Source organism: Idiotropiscis lumnitzeri, chromosome 3 (genome assembly GCF_059441095.1).
Source record: "Idiotropiscis lumnitzeri isolate Australia: NSW breed Sydney's pygmy pipehorse chromosome 3, RoL_Ilum_1.0, whole genome shotgun sequence".
Classification (NCBI taxonomy): Eukaryota; Metazoa; Chordata; class Actinopteri; order Syngnathiformes; family Syngnathidae; genus Idiotropiscis; species Idiotropiscis lumnitzeri.
This window is the reverse complement of record NC_142393.1, coordinates 14,700,903-14,721,439: the sequence shown is the minus strand read 5'-3', so window position 1 is coordinate 14,721,439 and position 20,537 is coordinate 14,700,903. Positions and strand designations below refer to the sequence as shown.

The following is a 20,537-nucleotide window of genomic DNA, read 5'->3' as shown; positions in this document are numbered from 1 at the left end:
TATAGGCACCATTGTTGTTTTAGTTTGAAAAACATAAAACGGAAGTTATATTTATGGAATCAAGTTTGATACAGCCGGTGAACTTCTTCACTGTCTTGGTCTTTCGTACCGTATTTTAATTATATGGCAATTATACTTTTTGCCAGTCCTTGTCGTTCCTGTTGCGGCATTGGTTTCAGACAATTAGCCAGATAACGAAGGTAATGCCTGTGAGATTATGACTAATTCTAAGAGCTAGCTCAAAGGCGGCTAACACTTTAGCTACGTTAGCTCCTATTTAACTTACTGCTTTGCTTATTGTATCGAATTCCATCTAATCTGATTTCTAAGTAGAAAAGTTCAGTGTACGAAAATGATAATTTTGCAATTGATTTATGCATTGTTTTTTTTTTATTTGGCGACCCTGAAGCCTGAAATGATATTTTGGACTGAATGGACTTTACTTTGTTGTGCATGTGAAATGCAATGAGCATGTAAATACAGACAAAACTGACAGATACAGACAGTCGTGTTGAACTTCACCAATCTACCAGATGCTGCAATATTTCCGTCCACTTGCGTTTGTCAAAAAATAATCTTATGGATCTATCACTTATTGTTTTATGTATGTATTCGTGCATCTCTGCAATAAAAGAGGATTCGCGACGCATCTCAATGCATGGGGTGTGATACGATTCGAGGACGGTTTATTTTAAAGTTGAACGATTTGATTCTCTTTAACTAAGCGGCACGATAGGTCACTTGGAGAGGTTACGATGCAACGAGATTCCTGTTGTTATTATACAATATGAATGGACTTGTCAGTGTTGTTACTGTAAATTTGGCATTTTCCTCCAACGCTATAACTTAGGTAGATCAGACAATTTGATATATCTTTATATTTTAATGTGGAATGGTTTGATTTGATGCACTTACACATCTTTTAAAATCAGAACCGATTGCCCATTGACGTATGTATGCATGTATGTATGTATGTATGTGTTATTATCATTGTTATAATAATTACTATTGTTAACTTCATCCATTTTCTTTTGTGCTTCAGTCCGTTTGCGGGTTGATCAGCAACTAGTGATTATTTTAATGTTTAACTAATCTATTAATTTTGGGTGGGGGTGGTGATCAATCAATGAATTGCTTGAAACCATTTTTTTTTTATTTCCACACGTTAATCAAAAACAGTGCATAATTTGAATCATTTCAAATTGACTTGCAGAAAGCATGCAAAAAAGTAAATATAATTTGGTTACTGGTTGGTCTGTAACATGTCAGAAAATAGGCATAAGCAGATCTTTGCAAGTTTGTTATTTTGATTTCACACGAAGGTGATCAGTATGCTTTCATGTGAGACTACAGAAATACGAGAATATTGACTGTTGAGTGGCTGGAATTCTGGGGATTTTGACAATTTTAAAACAAATAACTATCACAAATAATGATGATAATTATGCTCAGTCTCTGCACAAATACGCAAGTCCAATTAGTTATATTGGAGAGTTGCATACAAAGTGCTGCACAAAATGTAAAAAAGACAGTTAAAGGGTACGGTAAAACGGTAAACATAATTAAGCACTAAAACAATGCGGAGTCAAAAGTCAAAGAATAAAAATGTATTTTAAGATGAGTTTTAAACTTTCCTTCCACATCCCAACTTGGTTAATTGCAATCTCGTGTCCCGCTTGGCACCTGTCAGGCTTGTACCCAGCCTCTCGCCCAAAGTCAGCTTGGACAGACTCCAGCTCACCTGAGACCCTCGAGAATATAATTGAGTAGTTTTGCAAAAGATGTCTGGACCTTGTCGATGTGGTTTTGGGTTGTTAATCAGAAGTCATTTGTGCTATTTAGTTGATTTAACTCATTCCCACTTTGATGATGCATTTCTTATGCACAGTTTCCCCAAAGGCTGGATGCCTTCCTTTCCTGTTCTGCCCAGCGTAGAGCGACGCTATGGATGAGGAAACTCTGGAGGGCGCCATCTCTACATATGAAGCCCAGCTGCAGCAAGTGGATGCCACGCTGGCTGCGGGCCTGGACCCCTCTCAGCAATGTGACCTGCTCAAACTGAAAGAGGACCTGTGTCAGCTGATAGAACTCACCAAGGCCAGTCTGCTTTCTTTCCGAAAGAGTCTGCTTCTTGCTTCCCTAGAGGACACGAGTGGAGTGCAGGCCAACGCGCAAAAGCCTGCGGCCGACACAAAAGGCCATTTGGAGTCTGAGTTTACTGCTTTCTACACTGAACTTGGGGAGTTTTCAGGGACGAGCTCTGATTTGACGGCACGAGACCAGGAAACTGACGATTGTGTAGAAGATGAACGTGAAGAAGAGGAGGGCGAGGAGGAAGACACATTGAGTGGTACCAAAGTAAGAGCACCTTACAGGACGTCGTGGGGCACCCTGGAGTACCACAATGCCATGGTGGTCGGGGCGGAGGAGCCAGATGGGGAGGAGGCGCAAGTTCGAGTTTTGTACATTTATCCCACACAGAAGTCCATGAAACCATGTCCATTCTATCTGGAGGATAAATGTCGCTTCCAGGATAACTGCAGGTGACTTTTGTTTTTTTACATCCACCTTCACCACTGTAATTTTGCATTTGCTAGCATTTCTTCCAGTGTGCTGAGGAAGCACTTTCAATGTATGGATCCAGGTTTTTGTTTCCATTACATCAGAATCAAAATCACCTTTTTTTTTGGCCAAGTATGGAAAACACACAAGGAATTTGTCACCGCCAGTATGAGCTACACTAGTATTACAGTAACAAACAACGATGATAAACAAAGATAATATAAGAATAGATTGTCTTTACGAAATGCAAGGGTACCATATGGTCTTAATAATGAGTTATGCTGAAGTCTTAATGATGACAGTCAGGCATATGCAGGAGGTGGGTATTGTTGAACGTGAAACAATTAATAAATATGCACATAATTATTCAATCTTAATGTGTTATTATCGACTTAAATTTATTATAATTCAAACCCCAGTACAATTTTGCCATTTTGTGTCTGGAAATATCGTCCAGCAGGTGGAAGCAAAGCCATATTGTCAATATTTTCATCATTATCAAATCTGATTCATTACTATACTTTATTATTATTATTATAACTCAAAAAAATGGAATTGCAATGTGCTAAATAGTATAATTATAACACGAGTTGACTATGAATTCAAACCTCTCAATTAATAGCCAAGGGTATTACGGTTTTTAATTTGACTTTGAAACCTAATTATATATGCATGCAAAATACTTTTTTCAATGTATCGCCTCAGTGATGTCTGTTTTGTCCATTTCCATCAAACTTAACATGCCAAATAAGGCTCCTTGTGCAAGTATTTTTTTCCTCAATGAGGATGCATTACTGTGAATTGAGCTTTGTGTGTGTGTTTTTTTAAATTTTTTTTGGACATCCTTAAAGCCACACTTATAGAATCCTTGCCTTGCTTGTTTATTCACATGACGCAAAGGTTCTCCCATGGTGAGGTGGTGTACGTGTCGGAGCTCAGAGACTTCCAGGACCCAGACCTTAGTAATCTTGAGGAAGGCTCGTCCTGCTTGACTCGGCATGAGGATGGCATCTGGTACCCAGCCAGAATCACAGGTACTGGGATCATCTCAGAGTTTACGAGTTTAAATTACGACTGCGCAACACCATCACATCAACAGCTGTGTAAAAAAAATAGTGCCTTGTTTTCATTACTGTTACTTGAGGGGTCCAAGTTAACTATCTATGTAGTCATAGTTGCACATGTGCAACTGTTCAATGTTTCAGTGCTTTTTACAAAACTGGCAGCTGAATGTCAAAATTAACAAGGGGTGTTTGATTCGCGCCCATTTCTGAGGATGTCCACTTTGCGACTCTTCCCGTTTCTCTGCATCTGTTGCAAACACGTGATGAAACTTTGTGACACTCTAAAAACTCAGTGACCACTTCTCTCTGAGTACATCAATTGTTCGGTGCCATCTTGGTCTCATGAAAATGTCAACAGCATGATGAAACATAGAACAGTTCTTTTAAAAGTTTGGACAAGGTCAAATTCAATCCACCAGTAAATGTTACCGTTAATTTCATCCGAACATTTGTGGGCAGCGTATTTACATCTCGTGTACTTCCTCATCGCCAATCCAATCTCTCGAACTCGACATGTCAAAAAGCATATTGTTTGGCAAAGAAAACAGATAATTATATAAATAATATTTATATATATATATAATAAAAATACTACAAGTTATGTGGTTAAATGAAAAGAAAAAGAGAGTCATAGAAACACACGGTGCCATTTTGACCGTCTTCCAAAGATCAACTCTCGAATCCCCTCACGTTTGTTTTTTCCTCCCATTTAGAAATCGACAATGGCTTCTACACGGTTAAGTTTGACTCCCTGCTGCTAAAAGATGCTGTTGTTGAAGCCGACTGTATCATCCCACCACTGAGAGAAGAAGACCCACTCTCATCTGACTCCGAGCCGGGCGATCCTGAAGATGATGCGGCTTACGCTAAAGGTATTTTTCAACCGGTTGTCAGACGAGATTTTTGTTTTGGCGCTATAACTGAAATAGAAAAAAATGGATGCGCAATCCACAAGTAGTACCTCACTGACATGAAGAGAGAAATCATTAAAACTGTTGAACTCAAATTATTAGTCGTTATACTGTATGTGATCATCCGTTTAGTTAAAAAAAATATGTGCATTAAATGAATTCAACTTTGTGAAGTGAACATTACAGCTATCAGGAACTCGCAAAAAAAATATTTGAATTTGATGATTTCATCTCACCAACAGACACTCAAAATACTGGAAGAGTAAATCCAACAAAATCACTGTCACGTACTCACGAAACACCAAATGATACATTTTGAAAATTGCTGCACCCACATCAAAAAATGACACATACATAAATATTTGTTACACTGACTGCTGAAAAATATCCAATGGGCAATGTGCTGTACCAAACAGAGATCATTGGAGAAGCAACTTTTTTTCATATTTTAAAACATAGCACAATAAAAAAACACTTGACATTTAATGAAACAAACATCATCACGGATGTCTGTGGGTGAGTTGTGGAATGATTGGCAATGCCAAGGCTTTCTTTTCCTTTTTAATGACTTTTACCAGTTCTGAATGTGCATTGTTACCTTTTCCTGAAACGTCTGCTATGCCTGTATTACATGTTCTACATTTTCGTTTGCACTTACCGACTAAAACAAACTAACATTTTCTTATGAGTTTCTCCCTGCCGCCATATTGATTTTAATTTCTCTCTGAATTTATCAAACTACATTTGTTGTCCACTCGACCTTCATGTTTTGTGTTTGAACGAAAAGTCTTTCCCAACAGTTTTGGAGTCTACTGGTGAATCGACTGCAAACAACAGTTCCATTTTTGGAGGTTGGGAGGCTCACACAAGAGGCATCGGATCCAAGCTCATGCTCAAGATGGGCTATGAATATGGCAAAGGTTGGTGAAAATGTATAATAAACCACCACCATTTTGAATCAAATTCGATGTACCTGTATTGGCTAGTTGCCTCCAAATTGTGCGTGATTAACTCACATTAATTACACTAGGCGGGAGAGTATCGTATGATTTGATATCCACAGATGTCAAATAACCGATGTGTTATCACATCATGTTTTGGAAAGAAAAGGATAATTTTAGCAACTTTAAATGAGCGGATTGTTCTCCAAAATGGAAACGTCAAAACCATATTCTCTTTATTGCAAGCTAGTGAGCATAAAGGTTATTTTATGGTGGATATTTAAAGGCAACAGCTAAGACTGGGCCAGTTCATTTGTGGTCTTTTACATTTTTCCACAACTGTTAAGCTGCGACTCAAAACGTCACCTCTATGTAACGTGGTTGGTTAACTTTATTTATTTTTTTTTTTACACTTGACAATTAAGAGTGCTTAAAAACAAAGTAACCACTTACCGTCACTCTTCATGTTACTTAGGACTTAGTGTTAGTGTATTTCCAATAGTGTTTGTTAAGTTGTTATTATTTATTTGATTTTTTTTTTTTAATGGAGAAATGCAACTTGACCGTGGAGCAGATTCTTTTTATTTTCCACTGGAATTTTATTTGTTTCTAATTCAAACAAATCAGCCGCGAACCAGAGTCTCAGAAGAGAAGATGTTTGACCTTCGAGTATTCACTGTAAATCCAAATATTCTGCTTTTCTTTCAGTTTTTGGGCAAATTGTTCCATTAGGGGCAAATATATTCAGCTTGCTAGTTAAGGTAATAAAATTGATAACTGATTTATGACACGAGCCTATAACCATGCTGCATTTATCTCAAAAACCACCAGCTGCCACTGCAATTAAGTAAAGGTCAAAGTCGTGACATGAGGCATTTGGTTCTTTTTCCGTGATATCCTGATTTGTATTTGTAAGGTAACTTGACCAAGACAAAGTAAAGGAGGCCACGTACCTGATTAGAGGCAGAAATGTGAATTACAACCCGTTCTTTGTCCAGAATGTTTCCACCTTGATGTTTCCAAGCGGCGTGATCTATCAATTTGAAAGTGAAAACAGAACATGACAGTTTTGAGACGAGAAGCGGCTGTTGCTCATGTCTCTGTTCCCAGTGCCATTGAGATGCGTTCCCACGTCGCTGGGGTTGCAACATATCAATCACAAAGGAGCCACGCCTAAACAGTAGCCTGTTTTTTCATCTACCTCACTCTAAATGGGAACATGATTTATCTTTGGAGAGTCGCCATTTATCGAAGGAGACGTGAATACAGATCGAGACCCGAAACCAAACTTGCATTACAAGTTTGTCTCTTTTTTTCTCAGGTTTAGGAAAAACGCAGGAAGGCCGAGTGGAGCCCGTCATGGCCGTGCTCGTACCTAAAGGCAAATCACTGGACCACTGTGTCGAGTTAACGCTGAGACGCTCTCAGAGCAAGACAAATGACGGAGTGAAAACTGGCCGGCCAAAGCGCCGGCGGAAGCCGAGGGAGGCCAACGGAGCGCGCAGAACCGTCTTTGACTTTCTTAACCACAAGCTCGCCGCCAAAGAGCGTGATGCTGCCGAGGAGGGGGCGGCAATGGCCGCTGGGTCCACCACACTCACCGGGGTGGAGGCCTACAAGGGAGGCAAGAGCACCAAGAGGGGTCTGAATGTGAGGTTGTTCCAGGCCGCCGAGAAGGTGTCACAGACTGAGAGGGAGATCCAGAACCTGACCCAGTCACTCAGCAGGCAAACAGGAAGGTCAGTCTCACCGGCTTTTAGAAACAACGGTGCTCTCAGGGGCGTTTCAGGAAATAGAAAGTTGGATTTGTCCATTTTTAAATGTAGTATAAATTTGCCTTTGTGCCCAAGTTGTCTCTTTTTTGGGGGGTGGGGTCATTTGGGGGCTATCAGATTCAAGCAAAAATGTGACTTGCAAGCAAGCTTCGAATAATCCACAGCTAGATGGGGGACAGCAAATTTTTTTTAATGCAATTTTTTTGCCAAATTTCTCGTTATGAATCCTGAGAGAGTGAGTGCAATGGATACCCGCAGAAAAATATAGCCAAGCATGGCGAAAAAAGTTATGAAAAGTATGGTAAAGATTCACCAGTTCAGGGAAATTTAAGTGGATAAAAAGTTGCGGAAACTGCTTCAATTTCATACAGTCTGAAATTGGCGAAAATGTTGGTTAGTGTTTTTATACCATACAATACTGTAGATTGCAATTTATGTCATTTAAGTATGGTATGACGTTTTATTTAAGAATCTTTTTGTTGACGAGAGTGTAGGAGCTTCATTTATTCAGACCCTAAACTTGCTTAACACTAAATATTTGCTTTGCTGCTATCTTGTGGCATCTAAAGGCAATCACAAACCTTTTTGTGTATTCGCTTGGTCACTATCCCTGATGAATGCAAATAATTGAACAAACGTGAACTATTTTAATGAGCCAAGTAATACATTCAATATGGCCTCAGTTGGCTCAGGACGCGATTAATCGATGACTGATCGGTTATTATGCTCATCCCTAATCTCAATGTAATGCATCCCAAGTGATGATTCATTGGAATTCAAGGCTGTGCTAAAAGTGTAAATGAGATGCAGAGATTCAAGGTGAGACTTGGTGTATGCGGCCAACTCATTGGGGAGAGTGCAGCCCGAAAAAACTGCGCGTCTCTCCCCACCTCCTAATCTGTTTGTTGTCTGTCCTGAAAAAAATAAAATAAAAGGGACGCGTCCAGAGTGAAGCAGCTGGAACAGAAGCTGTCGGCCGCTCGTCGGCTGCTGGCCCAGCAGAAGGCCCAGGAGCTGTCCATCCAGAGAGAACAAAACAAGGCAGACACACACAAGAAGATGACCGAGTTCTAAGCTCTCTTTAACGTAAGACTTTTTTTAGTAGTTGTATAGTAAACCAAATGCATTACACACAAAAAAGTGAGTGCTGGTTTCGGCTTTAAGACACTGTTTGTTTGTTTTGTTTGGTCTGTACAGAAATATGAGATGCTCATTTTTGTTTGCAATGACTTTTTATTTCTCTTCAGTAAAAACCTAATTTTGAGAATTTACCTGTTTGTGTGTTTTTCTTTCTCAGTGCAAAGTAGATCCGTCTTTTTGGATGTTCATAATTTTAATGGAATCATGTTGGCTTCATTTTAAATGTTTTTAGCATTGTAGCTCCCAGTTTCAATTTTATAGTACGAGTCACTCGAGATTTTATAAATAATTCCTTTCATATTGGAGGGGCCTGTTCTCACAAACATCTGCTGTAGATTCGACGTTTACCCACATTGATTTCTAGCATTCTCTTTGGGAGTAAAAAAGAGAAAGCATTTAACTTTCAGACTAATCTGTTTAGTTTTAGTCAGCAAAATGTTATAATCTACACTAATTAAAAGAAATAAGTGAGGCTGAATCTGCATATTTTAAACCAATTCAATTTGTGTGTCTTCTGGATTTTCAGTGCTGCTGGATATTTAGGGCAGAATATCTGAACAATTAGGACATTATGTTTTAAAAAGTTAATTTTACATCCACTTAGCATGGCTTGCTCACAGGGACAGCTACTAAGCGTGGGAACAATCGTTTTTTTTTTTCCGATCGTTCGTATTATTAAAAAGATTTGCATCAATTCAGATATATTAAAAAATCGATAAGTAAATTTTGAATAAAAGAAAAACAAAACGCCATTGTTGTCGGTCCACATTAATAGCGCTTACATGCATTTGTACGTCAGACGTTCATCTTATACGTGACAAGATGGCGGAACAAGCAAAACTCATACAAAAGGAGCCATCCTCGTTAAAACAAGGTTAAATAAAATCAACTTTCATTAAATTACACAGGAATGTCAATCAGATTTTGCATATTGCACTTTCAAGTATTAAAATACAGGTTACAGTGAATCAGTTTAAATCTTTTGTAAATGTTTTGTTATAGAAGTTACAGACATTTGTTACTGTAAATGCTGCCAAAAGCACTTTTGAAATTTTTGTTGACACACTATTGTAAACCAGGTTGCGTTGCCACTTTAATAAAAGTCCTTGCTGTTCCTTGACTTGTGCAATTGTTTTAAAAAGGTACCAGTGTTTTACAGGAGCTATAAAATGTAAGCCGATTTAGTGATGCATCGGAATCGAATCGAATCGTGGACCTCTGAATCAGAATTGAATCGACTCATGAGGTATCTAGCGATTCCCACTCCTTGCAGCTACAGAATTTTTTTTCTCTCCCGGGGCAGAGGGGCTTGTCTGATACATCGTAGGGCTGAAAATTTAATTTCTAAATGGATTTTTTTAATCGCAAATAAAATGCCAAAGTGGCTTAACTGGGTTTACACAAATTTTTGTTGGGGCTGTAGCCCCCCTAGTCCCGGTGTAGCGCCATCTTTGCTTGCTCACTGAACTACTTGATGAATTATTGGAGGAAGAAAATGATCATTTGATGTAGCTTGCCAAGAAAGCTCCAGTTTGTCTACTGTCCAACAGACTTTCTCCCAGAAGCTTTGTGGCTTGTCAATGTGCATTTGGGCAAAATTCCAGCCTTATCCGTTCCAAAGTACTTCAGTGACCATTGTGGCTTTTTCTTGCTTTTAATGGAAAGGTACCAACAATGTTGTCTGTGGCGTAAAACTGGGTTGCTATCTTGGGCATCTCACGGGCTGCTACCGACTAATTTACAGAGACAAATTGATTGAATTTATGACACCCAACTAAACCGAGCTTCACTTTTTTCAAAGACCACCTGCCCCCACTGCAGCCATGGAAAGGTCGATATCACGGACAGCCAATTAAGTTTCTCTATCTGGGGCCACATGGACAGATGGGATTATATTGTCATCCCGTTCTGATGTGAGCACATTCCTTTGCACAGGAACTAAAACCGAAACTCAGGCACAATGTTTTTTGCTTTCAGCAATTCCAACAGAACTCTGGTGACATTTTAGAGAAAAGCAAAAACTTCTGAGTTGTAGTTCACATTTTCACCCACCTATGAAAGCTCACAGAGTCCTAAGGAGAGTGCCACTTGGGATCTGGAAAGACTTTGGCAGACCATGGAAGATGGCACAAATGCAGTATGTCTTGATATAATGATATCCCAAGGGGGGCTCGGCTCTGTGCACCTTGCTTTAAGTCATTCATGAGCCTCATCTCTCTGAGGCTTTCGCTTCCAAGCCAGTCTGTGTGTGTGTGTGTGTATCTGTATGCTCTGCACACCTGCAGACATGCGCCTCGCATATGGATTGGGAGCGGCCCATTAGGAAAGTCTTGGCCGCCAATCAGCACTTATCGGTGCCTGGATTATGTGATTAAGGAGGTGTGATGGACCAATTGATTCGGAGGCCACCTTGACAGATGTTTTACTCAGGAATTCACCAGAAGCTGTTTAGCCGAAGGCGCTTCCACGAAAGGGTTAGCCTAAGAATGTTTGTGACAGATCGGGTTGTCTACTCGGGCACTCTATCGGCAGATGAGGAGGGAAAACAACCTCATATGCTTCAGAAGTAGAAGTACATATACTTATAGTATGAAGTACTGATTTAATTATTTTAAGTAAAAGTAAAACAAAAAATACAAACTTAAACGTATACAAGTGCAAAAGAAAACTTTTTTTCCATTACGTTTCTTAGTACCTGTTTTTAAAATTTAGTTTCCCACTTTTACAAACATGCTCAGCTGACACAACTTTGCTGCTACTTAAATTTGTGCAAATAACGTGGAGCATAAATACACCAAAGCACAAGCGAGTGCTGTCCTATCTAGCCTTGTGCATGAACTAAATTAGAAATGATTCTCGACTGATTAAATATCTAAAAAAAACTGAGACCTCCAACTCCAATGGAAGATGTAATATCTTCTACGTCAACGAGAACAATCCAGATGTGATCGATTCAATGCCCTGAGAATGAAATGACCTGGATGAATGATCATTTTCACAGGCAATTTAACGTGCACTCACACAACCATTGCAAGAATATCCAAACTCCACACATGAGGCTGGAGCACAAACTTCAGAACTGTGCTGTCGACAAAACAGAACAATTTAGCAAAAACAGCTAAATTAGGTTACGGAAGCTAAAAATGCAAGTGACCTGTACAAGCTGAGTTTTAAAGATGGCAAATGAGGGGGCTTGCCTAACATTTAGAGGGAGGTCATTCCAAAGAGAGGCACCGACAACCGAAAAGGCTCGATCGCCTCTGAGCCTTTGATTAGCCCTCTGTACCTCTAATAGGGTTTGGCCCGCAGACCTGAGACTCCTGGCAGGTGCGTAAGTTTGGAGGAGCTCAGAGAGGTAAGGTTGGGCGAGACCATTTAAAGATTTGAAAACAAATAATAGAATATTAAAAAGAACTCTGCAGGGAACCAGTGAAGGGACGCCAGAGTAGGAGTTAAGTGCTCCCTCTTATGAGTACCACTCAAAAGATGAGCTGCAGCATTTTGGACCAACTGGAGACGCTTGGTGGAGGATTGGCTGACTCGAAGGGCATTACTCCGGTTCACAAGTAATAATCTTTTTTTTCTCAAAGAGCACCTTTCTCATATTTCCGTCCAACCCATCCACACAATTCTTGAAAATGAGGGCACCGGAGGACAGAATGAAAGAAGGACAAGTCGCAAATCCGCACGTACTAATTCAAGTGTGAATGTTTTCCTGTGGGACGGATCCTCATGACACATCAAGGACATTTTCGGCATTTGTCTTCAATGGACTTCAGCATTCTTGGCCATTGGAACAAACTTGAGCTCAGCAATGGGGTGTTATACGGAAAGTGTAAAGACAAAGATTCCCTTGTCTACCAGTTATTACCTCATCAGTATCGTGAAACATAAAGTGCCGTTTAGAAAGGAGATGCTTTCCCTTCGCCAGATTTATGGTCGTCTGTTTCTTTTTTACGACGCCCGCCAAGATCACAATCCAAGATTTCTACCACGGTTGACTTTACCTCTCTTTATTTAATTCGTTTTCTACATTATGTCATTACCTGCGGAGACTGAAATAATGAGCACAATGTTTTTAATAATGTAAGAAGTGAAAATGATTTCCAGAGTTAGATAGCATCCTTCAAATCCTTTTTGAGCATTATCAAACAAGTGAATCATCACTGCGCTTTCATTGAGAGAACATTAATCAACATGTACCTTTTTGACGGCTTTAATATTCACATCTTTTTGATCATGGCTCTTCAATCCTTTTCCTGGAGGGCTGGTTTTCCGGCCTGCCTCGCCATCGCTCCCTGCTGCAACACACACGATTCAAATGATCAGGATCGTTATCTAGCTTCTGCAGACCTTGCTGATTATCGGACTGAAAATTATCTGTTTTTGATCAAATGCATCACTTTTGACATTCTCAAATTCATTTCTACTGCAGGAGAGACATTGGCACGCCCATACGTTGTCACTGGGAAAAAGTTTGATACCTCTGGTATTTTGTGTCAGAACTTGTACCTTCTCCTTTCTTGGATGATTCAACATAATTTCTCCAAAATACATCCACCAACAAACTTTTATTTTTCTGTTCTCATCACTCCAAATTGTGCTTTGAACACACAGCCACCACAATGATGCTTTTTTTTTTAGTTTTTGCATTTTTCACCCCACTTGCCCCTTCGCCCCTCCTAACCAGGTTTGATGCATGAGCTTGTCTGCTAAATGGAAAAAGTGGTCGGCAAGAGTTTGGGGACGCTATTCTAGACGTCTGCTTTCAGGTTATATGAAGATAAAAGACGCTTGTAATCACTGAGAACATTTTCCTTTAACTGCTGTCATTGCAACATTGCATTGCAAGCAATAAAAATAATTCAAGACATTGCATACTGATTTCTGAAATGATATTTAAATATAAACAGAGGAAAATTAATTTGGTTTGTTTTTCCAGCAAGAAGAAAAAAAATGTGAGCGAGCGCTTTCCCAAAGTTTTAATGAGTGTGGGTGACTGTGCATAGCAACAAAAATGCTTGAAGGGGCATTTTTAATGTATTCATTCAATTCATTTGGTAACCGCAGATGGTGTTTAATAGTATTTCGGGCTATGGTTAGACATACTATAAATTATGTGCCAAAATCAATTAGATGTGTGCTAAAATCAATGAAGAACTTTGCATTGCTTTGAGTATCTCACCTTGTTAAGTGCTGTGTTTCCATATTTTGGCTTAATTGCCATTGTCTCCCATCTGTATTGTCACAAAAATAATCAATAGCTTCTTTGCTGAGCCACTGGAAATACGATACAATAGTTTGCTGACTGAGAACAGAGGGAAGGTCACCGTGGCGGGCGTTCAAGTGTAAACGCCACATGCCGTTAAACAGAATCTGTTCCGGGGGCTTCACATGGGCGGAAGAGCAGCATGCTGATGTGTGTGCTGAGAATAAAATCAAGAGACAAAAGCTGTGTGAGCCTTAAAGAGTTAAAGTAATGGAATGTTTTCTGAAAAAGTTACCATTGTAGTAGCAGTCTTACAAATGTATGATTACCTATAAATAAAATAATCTGGTCCATCTCTAATACATGAATATGTGAGCAGGTGAGTCAAAACCAGCAGGGATATGGAAAACAATGTGTGCAATTCTGCTGATATACCATATTTCAGGGATGCGCAACTCCGGTTCTCAAGGGCCGCTATCCTGCTTTTGCATGTTTTAGATCCTCGCTCCTCTCAACACACATGATTCAAATTATCAGGATGGTTATCAGGCTCCTGCAGCGCTTGCTGATGAGCTCATCATTTGAACTGAGATGAAGGCATACAATTCCAGAAGAAAATCTGCTTTTACATTGTTATATTTGCGATATGCATATTGCATTGCGCAGCCCTATTATATATGTACCGTATTTTTACGGCCAAAAGACGCGCTGTGTTGTATCAAAGGGCGCAGCACCAGTTGAGGGTGCTATTTCTGTATTCAATACTTATCTTGGGCGCGCCGCACTGCCCATGCTAGCTCGCGCATGCTAGCTCGCGCATGCTAGCTCGCGCATGCTGAAAGCTGTTAGTAGCAGCACTTCAGTTCAGATCAATGTGAGATGTCATGGTAACACAGCTAATCGACAATGTCAGGGGAGGGATTTCACTGGTCACCACACTCCTTAGAGTCACGATTTCAAATCAAAACCAAAAATATCTCGGCATACAAGCTAACAATGAAACAAATAAAATATATATTAATATATATGTATGATTACTTTTCCCAAACTGCCATTTTACATCCCAAACATGATATTCACTACATGCACATCAGATATTCAGCAGTTCAAAGAGCCCGTGCTTGTGCTCACTTGCTCCTGATTGTGCTTTCCGACACCTGTGCCTTGTCACTCGCGATTACCTCATGTTTATAACCCTGTGTCACATCACCAGCTCATTGTACATTACTGTCACATTCCAGCATATGTTCGGATTCTGTTGACCCCTGATTGTTTATTGACCTTGCCCTTTTTTTTGCCTCACGTATTTGATACCTTTGCCTTCCATGACTGGTAACCTTTGTACAGAAACCTACCTGTTTATTAAACAGTGTCTTTTTTTTTTTTTTTTTTTTTTTAAGCTCTCATTCTCCCCGAATCTTGCATTTATGTCTTACCTCTTGAACTCTTCATGACAGAAAGTGCTGCTGTGTTTTTTTTTGCACAAATGCATTGACCTGAACAGAGTTTCACTGACATTTGTAACTCAAGTGAACCATGTCGCTTTAGTGAATGACTCAGGGTAACCCGAGTCTAGAAAATGAAGTGACTTCAACACCACTTGAACAGAAAGTGTATCTTTTTCACATCTTAACAAAAATATGCATAATATTATGTAATATTAGCATGAATTACCGCTCCCCATTAATGCCTGGTTGATCACTTTTTGCCTGATTTGTAATCATGCATTTCTGAATCAGAGGAATTCGATTTTTTTTTCATCATTTTTATGTAAGAGCAAGTGCAGTTGCCATTTTTTAAGTGGTAGGTGCACCACCACTTTTTCCGCAATATAAAAACATTTTTGTTGAATATTGAATGGGAAATATCAACATTGTTTATGCATTCATACCCTATTCAGGAAGCCTAGCCTTAAAAAATTGGAAAAAGACAAAAAAAAAGAAAATTGGTGACATTTTCTGACAAGTGTGACATTGACTGATGGAAATCCACAATCCTGAAAGTCTGCTGCTGTGTAAATGGTTCTGCAAGGTTGCACAGCACTGTTCTTTGGGTTTTATCACTTGCATGTCATATCACAATAGCTTTATCTTAGACTTCAGCGCAATAGATTCGACAAGGAATGTGTCAAAAGCATTTTATGATACGCAAATGTTAACTCATCTCCTCTTATTTTTAAAAATTTACATTAGCCAAAAGAAAAACCTGAGTGTTCGAAGTCTAATCCTTCTAGCCTATCAAAATGAATGTTGTTAATGCAGATTATCTTGTATGTTAATTCAAAATAACAGTTTAATTAGAATCAGCAAGTTTGTGTTAATTAGCTATAATACTGAACTGTGTGTTTGGTTAATTGTCTCATGAAAAAGACCCTAGAAATCTTTTCGTGGGTCACAATTAACCTGTGCCTAATTAAAAGCATATTTGATTAAGAAAAAAAAGATCAGGTTTGAAATTAAATTGCTTTGGACAAAAGAAAAAAAATTCTAATAACACAGAAATTGTAACTCAAAAAGAAAGTTAACTGACTGTGATCTTATCATCAGGATTGTGGAGCTTTTCAATTATAGGAGCGACCTGAAATGAATCACTTTTGTGATAATACTTATAATAGCAGGTGGCCTTTTAACTGTCATGAATAATGCAATAAATTCAGCAATGGCGCATAGTGGCGTTTTATTTTATCTTATTTTTTTTGGAATTAATCTTTCCCATTTACCTGTGTCAACTTGTGGAGAGCCAAGAAGCGTCTGCAAAATCTGCTTCATTTTCAGCCAGCCATTACTCACCCCCACCTTGTGCCAAGGCAAAAATGGCTTTCATTGACATCACAACTTGGGTCTGAAATAGGGAGTGGCTTCTTTTTGACAGTGTCTAAAAAAAAATGCCAAAAGCACTTGAGTCATCAAAAATAAATTTAAAGCACAGATTATGTTATCACTCTTGGAGGCAGCACTTACTTAGCAAATTGCCAAATTACGTAATAATTAATTATTAGTGTGCTGATCTATGCTAGAAAACACTCTTTCACACCGATCAGATGAAGATGGTGCTATTTAAATGCTAGTTGATAAAGGTGTGGTTACAATTTCTGGGTTTTTTCCCAATATTGCCCTCAGCATTGATCAAGTGCTCTTATTGATCTAAGAAAACTATGAAGCAGAATTTTTCCAGACTTGTGTACATTTTCGAGATCGATCCTAGAGTGGAAGCAAAGCAAACATCCAACAGGCACAGGTACAGGACACTTTAATCTCCATCCAAAAAAGCCACAACATGTCGGTGCAGTTTGTTTCCTTATAAACACGACATTCAAACAAGACACTTCCTGTATCGCTCACATGATTTTTTTTTTTTTTTCTACAAACTATACACGCACCAATACGGGGTTTTGTTTGTCTCATCACTCGTCCTAAGCCTCCTTTTGGATTCCATACACACCCACGATTGTTTGCTATTTGAAGTTGGTGGTCAAGTTCGCCAATGACACAACAGTGGTTGACTTCATCACTGATGGGGATTTGATGACGTGGCAAGGTGGGGTGAGGAGACAAACTCCGGTAAACGCAATGAAAAACCTCAGAGCCAGGACCATCAGACTTCGAGCCAAATATCATCAGACATATTTATTAGTGTTTTATGTGAAGAAATTTGTACTAGCTTTGCATTTTAGTCCACATATTATCCCGTATCTGCTTTTACAATTCAGAGCTCATTTCTAATTGTGTTTGTTGAGTATTGATGGCCATGCTACAAATTGAGTGACGCAAGATCAAAGATTTTTTAATTTTTTTTAAATATGTAATTTAATGGAAATGCAATAATTTAAATCATCTGAATCAGACTAGTCATACTTGGCTTGCTCTGACCAACCAATCAGAGGACGGAAAGATGGCGTCATTATCAAAACGAATTGGAAATCTGAGTTGCATTGTTTATAAGATTTCATATATATTGACCAGCACGTTTGATTTTTGAAGGCCTTGGGCAAATGAAATTGACATGGCAACACAAAGAGACTGAAATCTGATTGGCCAAAAAAATCTAACAACCAGATACATGTACAGGAAGTTGTCCGGCCATGAGAAATGCTGCAAAATGAAGCGAATAGACTCTTGAGATTCATTTTTCCAATTTCATTCAACAAATATTAGAATTAGGTTGAAAAAGTAATAGAAGTGCTTCTTGCCAGCATAGAAGTCTTTGGTGGCTATAGCTTTTAAAAAAAAAAAGAAATAATCTGACATGTTCTTTATTGAATAAGTTCGCCCTTTACATTCTCAGGTCGGAGTAATTAACTCACTCACTGCCATTGACGGCGAAAGACGTCAACATTTTCACTTTATTTTTTTACTCGGCTGGTAGCAAATGAATTAACATTGAAAATACCATAAGGTGCAAAGTTTCCAAGTCTTCACTTGACAACAAATTAATTTCCTGCCAAATTCTTGTGTATAGAACATTTCAATTTCTAAGCATTCCATCAATACTTCAACCTTATAGAGCCAACATTGCAGTCACAAGCTGCGGGTTTTCTTACACACAATTTGTCCTCATCGCTGGCTCTTCACTAAACAACTTTATATTTAAAATAATCTTGATAAACTGTCTGCCAGTACTTGGTTATTATCTGTGGAATTTTTCATTAGTGCTGATTTTTGGAGGCTTTTATTCCCCTTTTAAAGCTCCAAACTGTTCTCCATGCATCCTTTCGTGAATTGTTCTCATTGTGTGTCATTTCAGAGTGACAGGAAAACTGCCTCAATGCTGTAATACTGCAATGGAGCATGTAAGAAACACTCATCCATGTTTTTGTTTCATCACATCTACAGTGGGCTAGTGCAACATTTCACTTTATTTACCGCAAGGTCTGTGATAGGTCAAATGAGAACGATTGAAACAAATCAAACAGACATGTTTAGTCGACCGCTAACAATACACAGCTGTATCTCTCTCTGTCCCCCACCCCCGACACACACGCACACATTGCCATCCTAAATGACACATGTACGATGTATTTTTAAAGAGCTTTACTGTGCAAACCAAAACATAACGATGCTATTGGTATACTAGAATGCTTTAATTATTTTTTTTTCCATGGTTAACTTTTTTTTTTTTTTCACATTTTTACCTTGGATTTCAATAAAAGTTGATCCAGATTTGGCTAATGTTGAATTTCAGCATTGCTTTATTTCACCTTTTGTTACCATTGCAAGTAAAAATGGTCATTTAAATCAATGTCCTTGGTCTACCATGAATAAAAAAAGAATGACTGAATATTTGAAATACTTCTGAAAGGATGGCAATTGCCTCTTTGAATGCTCTGATCAACATTTTAAATGCAGTTGATGTACTGAGCAGAATTACGCTGCCTGGAAAAGTTAGCTAAGCTTGTCATGTTCTTCTTCAGCCTAGCACTACTCGTTGAAATTGAAGAACAGCGCCTCTGCTGGTTGCAGTCGAATATTGCACTTAATTTTGCCTCAATTAGTTCTTCACAATTCATTGACATTTCCATAATGTTCCACAACTCATACTTTTTAGAATTTCCATTTACAATTTACATTTTTTTTTTGTTTTAAGTTCGACCTATAAAAGCTTGCAATACAAATTATTCTTCTTCTTTTCATTATTATTATGAAAACCTGATGTGCTGGGGGGAAAAAATCTGGTTAGATTCAGAATCAACACAAAATAATTCAAAAGTCAAAGCATGCATCTCTGGATTTTTTTCATTACTATACCCATCTGTAATCACAAGAGTTGTCTTGCCTTGAGTTCTCAGTGAATAAATTTAGTCTGTTACAAGGAAGTGTACATCTAAATTGATCGAAATTGTTCAACCTTGGGACAAGTCTGCTCCCTGCTGAGTGACATTCAACTTACAGAGGCGGTAGTGAGAGACGCAAAGCTCAATGTCAAAACGGAGAAGTACAAAGGGAGGTTTTCACTGCCCCATAAAGTATTTATGCGCTCCAAGGAATTGATTATAGACTTCCCGCCTTGTTCACAACCTTTATGTTAATCCAGGACAAAACACTTGAAGCTCCTTTGACCAAAATACAAAAAACAGGTTAAATAACCGTCTTCTCTCTTCTTGGGCAGGTTGATTTCAGATCATTCCAGCCAGCCAAGGAGGGAGAAAGAGTCCCACTGATCCCAGTATACACACCAGTACAAACATCCAGAGGAATATTCTGTCAATAACCATGGCGACGTACTTCCAGTCCTCTTTCACCTAACACAGAGAAAACATCAAAAAGGGACATTGATCACTTACTCCAAGACAAAAGGTCTTGTTAGTCAGCTGTCAATTTTCACTCCTGAGTGATTTCTCAAAAGTGGATGATTTCTTTTTTTTTTATTAGGGCGGCAAGCCCCGAAATGTAATTCAATCTTGTCCTCTCGTCTAAAAAATCCAAGGTTGAATTGCTGAAGTCCGATTGTTTCAATGCGAGACCTTTTTCTGTGTCAGTGACAGTTCATTATTATGCACATTTTTTTTAAACTGCATCCATCATGTAGATATTTTGATTGTGTCTAGAAACCGAGTTCGGTGTTATTTGTTTGTTCCAACAGATTCCTAGCCAAATTGCTTTACAGCCATAAGCTAGCATGGTTATGATTGATGAAGGTGTATAGGGGCCACCCTGATAAAACCTTTTTCAAATGGGTTAGGGTTAGAACTCATTTCTAACGTTCTGAGACTAAACTGTTTCTATAAAGAAAGAAAAATCCAAATGCTTTGAGAATAAACCAGTAAGACATTGCAATTTCTTTTTAACTCGTCTCATAAATGTTTATACAAGCACATTAAAATGTTCTGATAATGGCACCATTGCTCTTTGCAAGTTCCTTTTTCATTGTATGTTAGCATTAAGCTTTGTATTATGTTAAGTTTGACGTGAAGTGGAAGGAGCATTTAACAGCCTGAC

General features: G+C 38.7%; 2 protein-coding genes across 3 annotated transcripts in view; one reads left to right on the top strand and one right to left on the bottom strand.

The window, feature by feature from the left end:
- Positions 1 to 53: 53 nt before the first annotated feature.
- Positions 54 to 8,520, top strand: zgpat (zinc finger, CCCH-type with G patch domain). Its single transcript, XM_088290963.1, has 7 exons — positions 54 to 200; positions 1,889 to 2,543; positions 3,463 to 3,596; positions 4,340 to 4,498; positions 5,338 to 5,457; positions 6,800 to 7,217; positions 8,189 to 8,520. The coding sequence occupies exons 2-7, from the start codon at positions 1,945 to 1,947 to the stop codon at positions 8,325 to 8,327; spliced, it is 1,569 nt and encodes a 522-aa protein (XP_088147089.1). The 5' UTR covers positions 54 to 200; positions 1,889 to 1,944; the 3' UTR covers positions 8,328 to 8,520.
- Positions 8,521 to 18,459: 9,939 nt separating this feature from the next.
- The window catches only part of LOC148340077 (neuronal acetylcholine receptor subunit alpha-4-like), a 30,764-nt gene continuing 28,686 nt past the window's right edge, over positions 18,460 to 20,537 (bottom strand). For both annotated transcript variants that reach the window (XM_088289952.1, XM_088289951.1), the window contains one exon: positions 18,460 to 19,840. In XM_088289952.1, the coding sequence (XP_088146078.1) occupies positions 19,715 to 19,840 (126 nt within the window). In that variant the 3' untranslated portion in view covers positions 18,460 to 19,714. The remainder of the gene's footprint in view (positions 19,841 to 20,537) is intronic.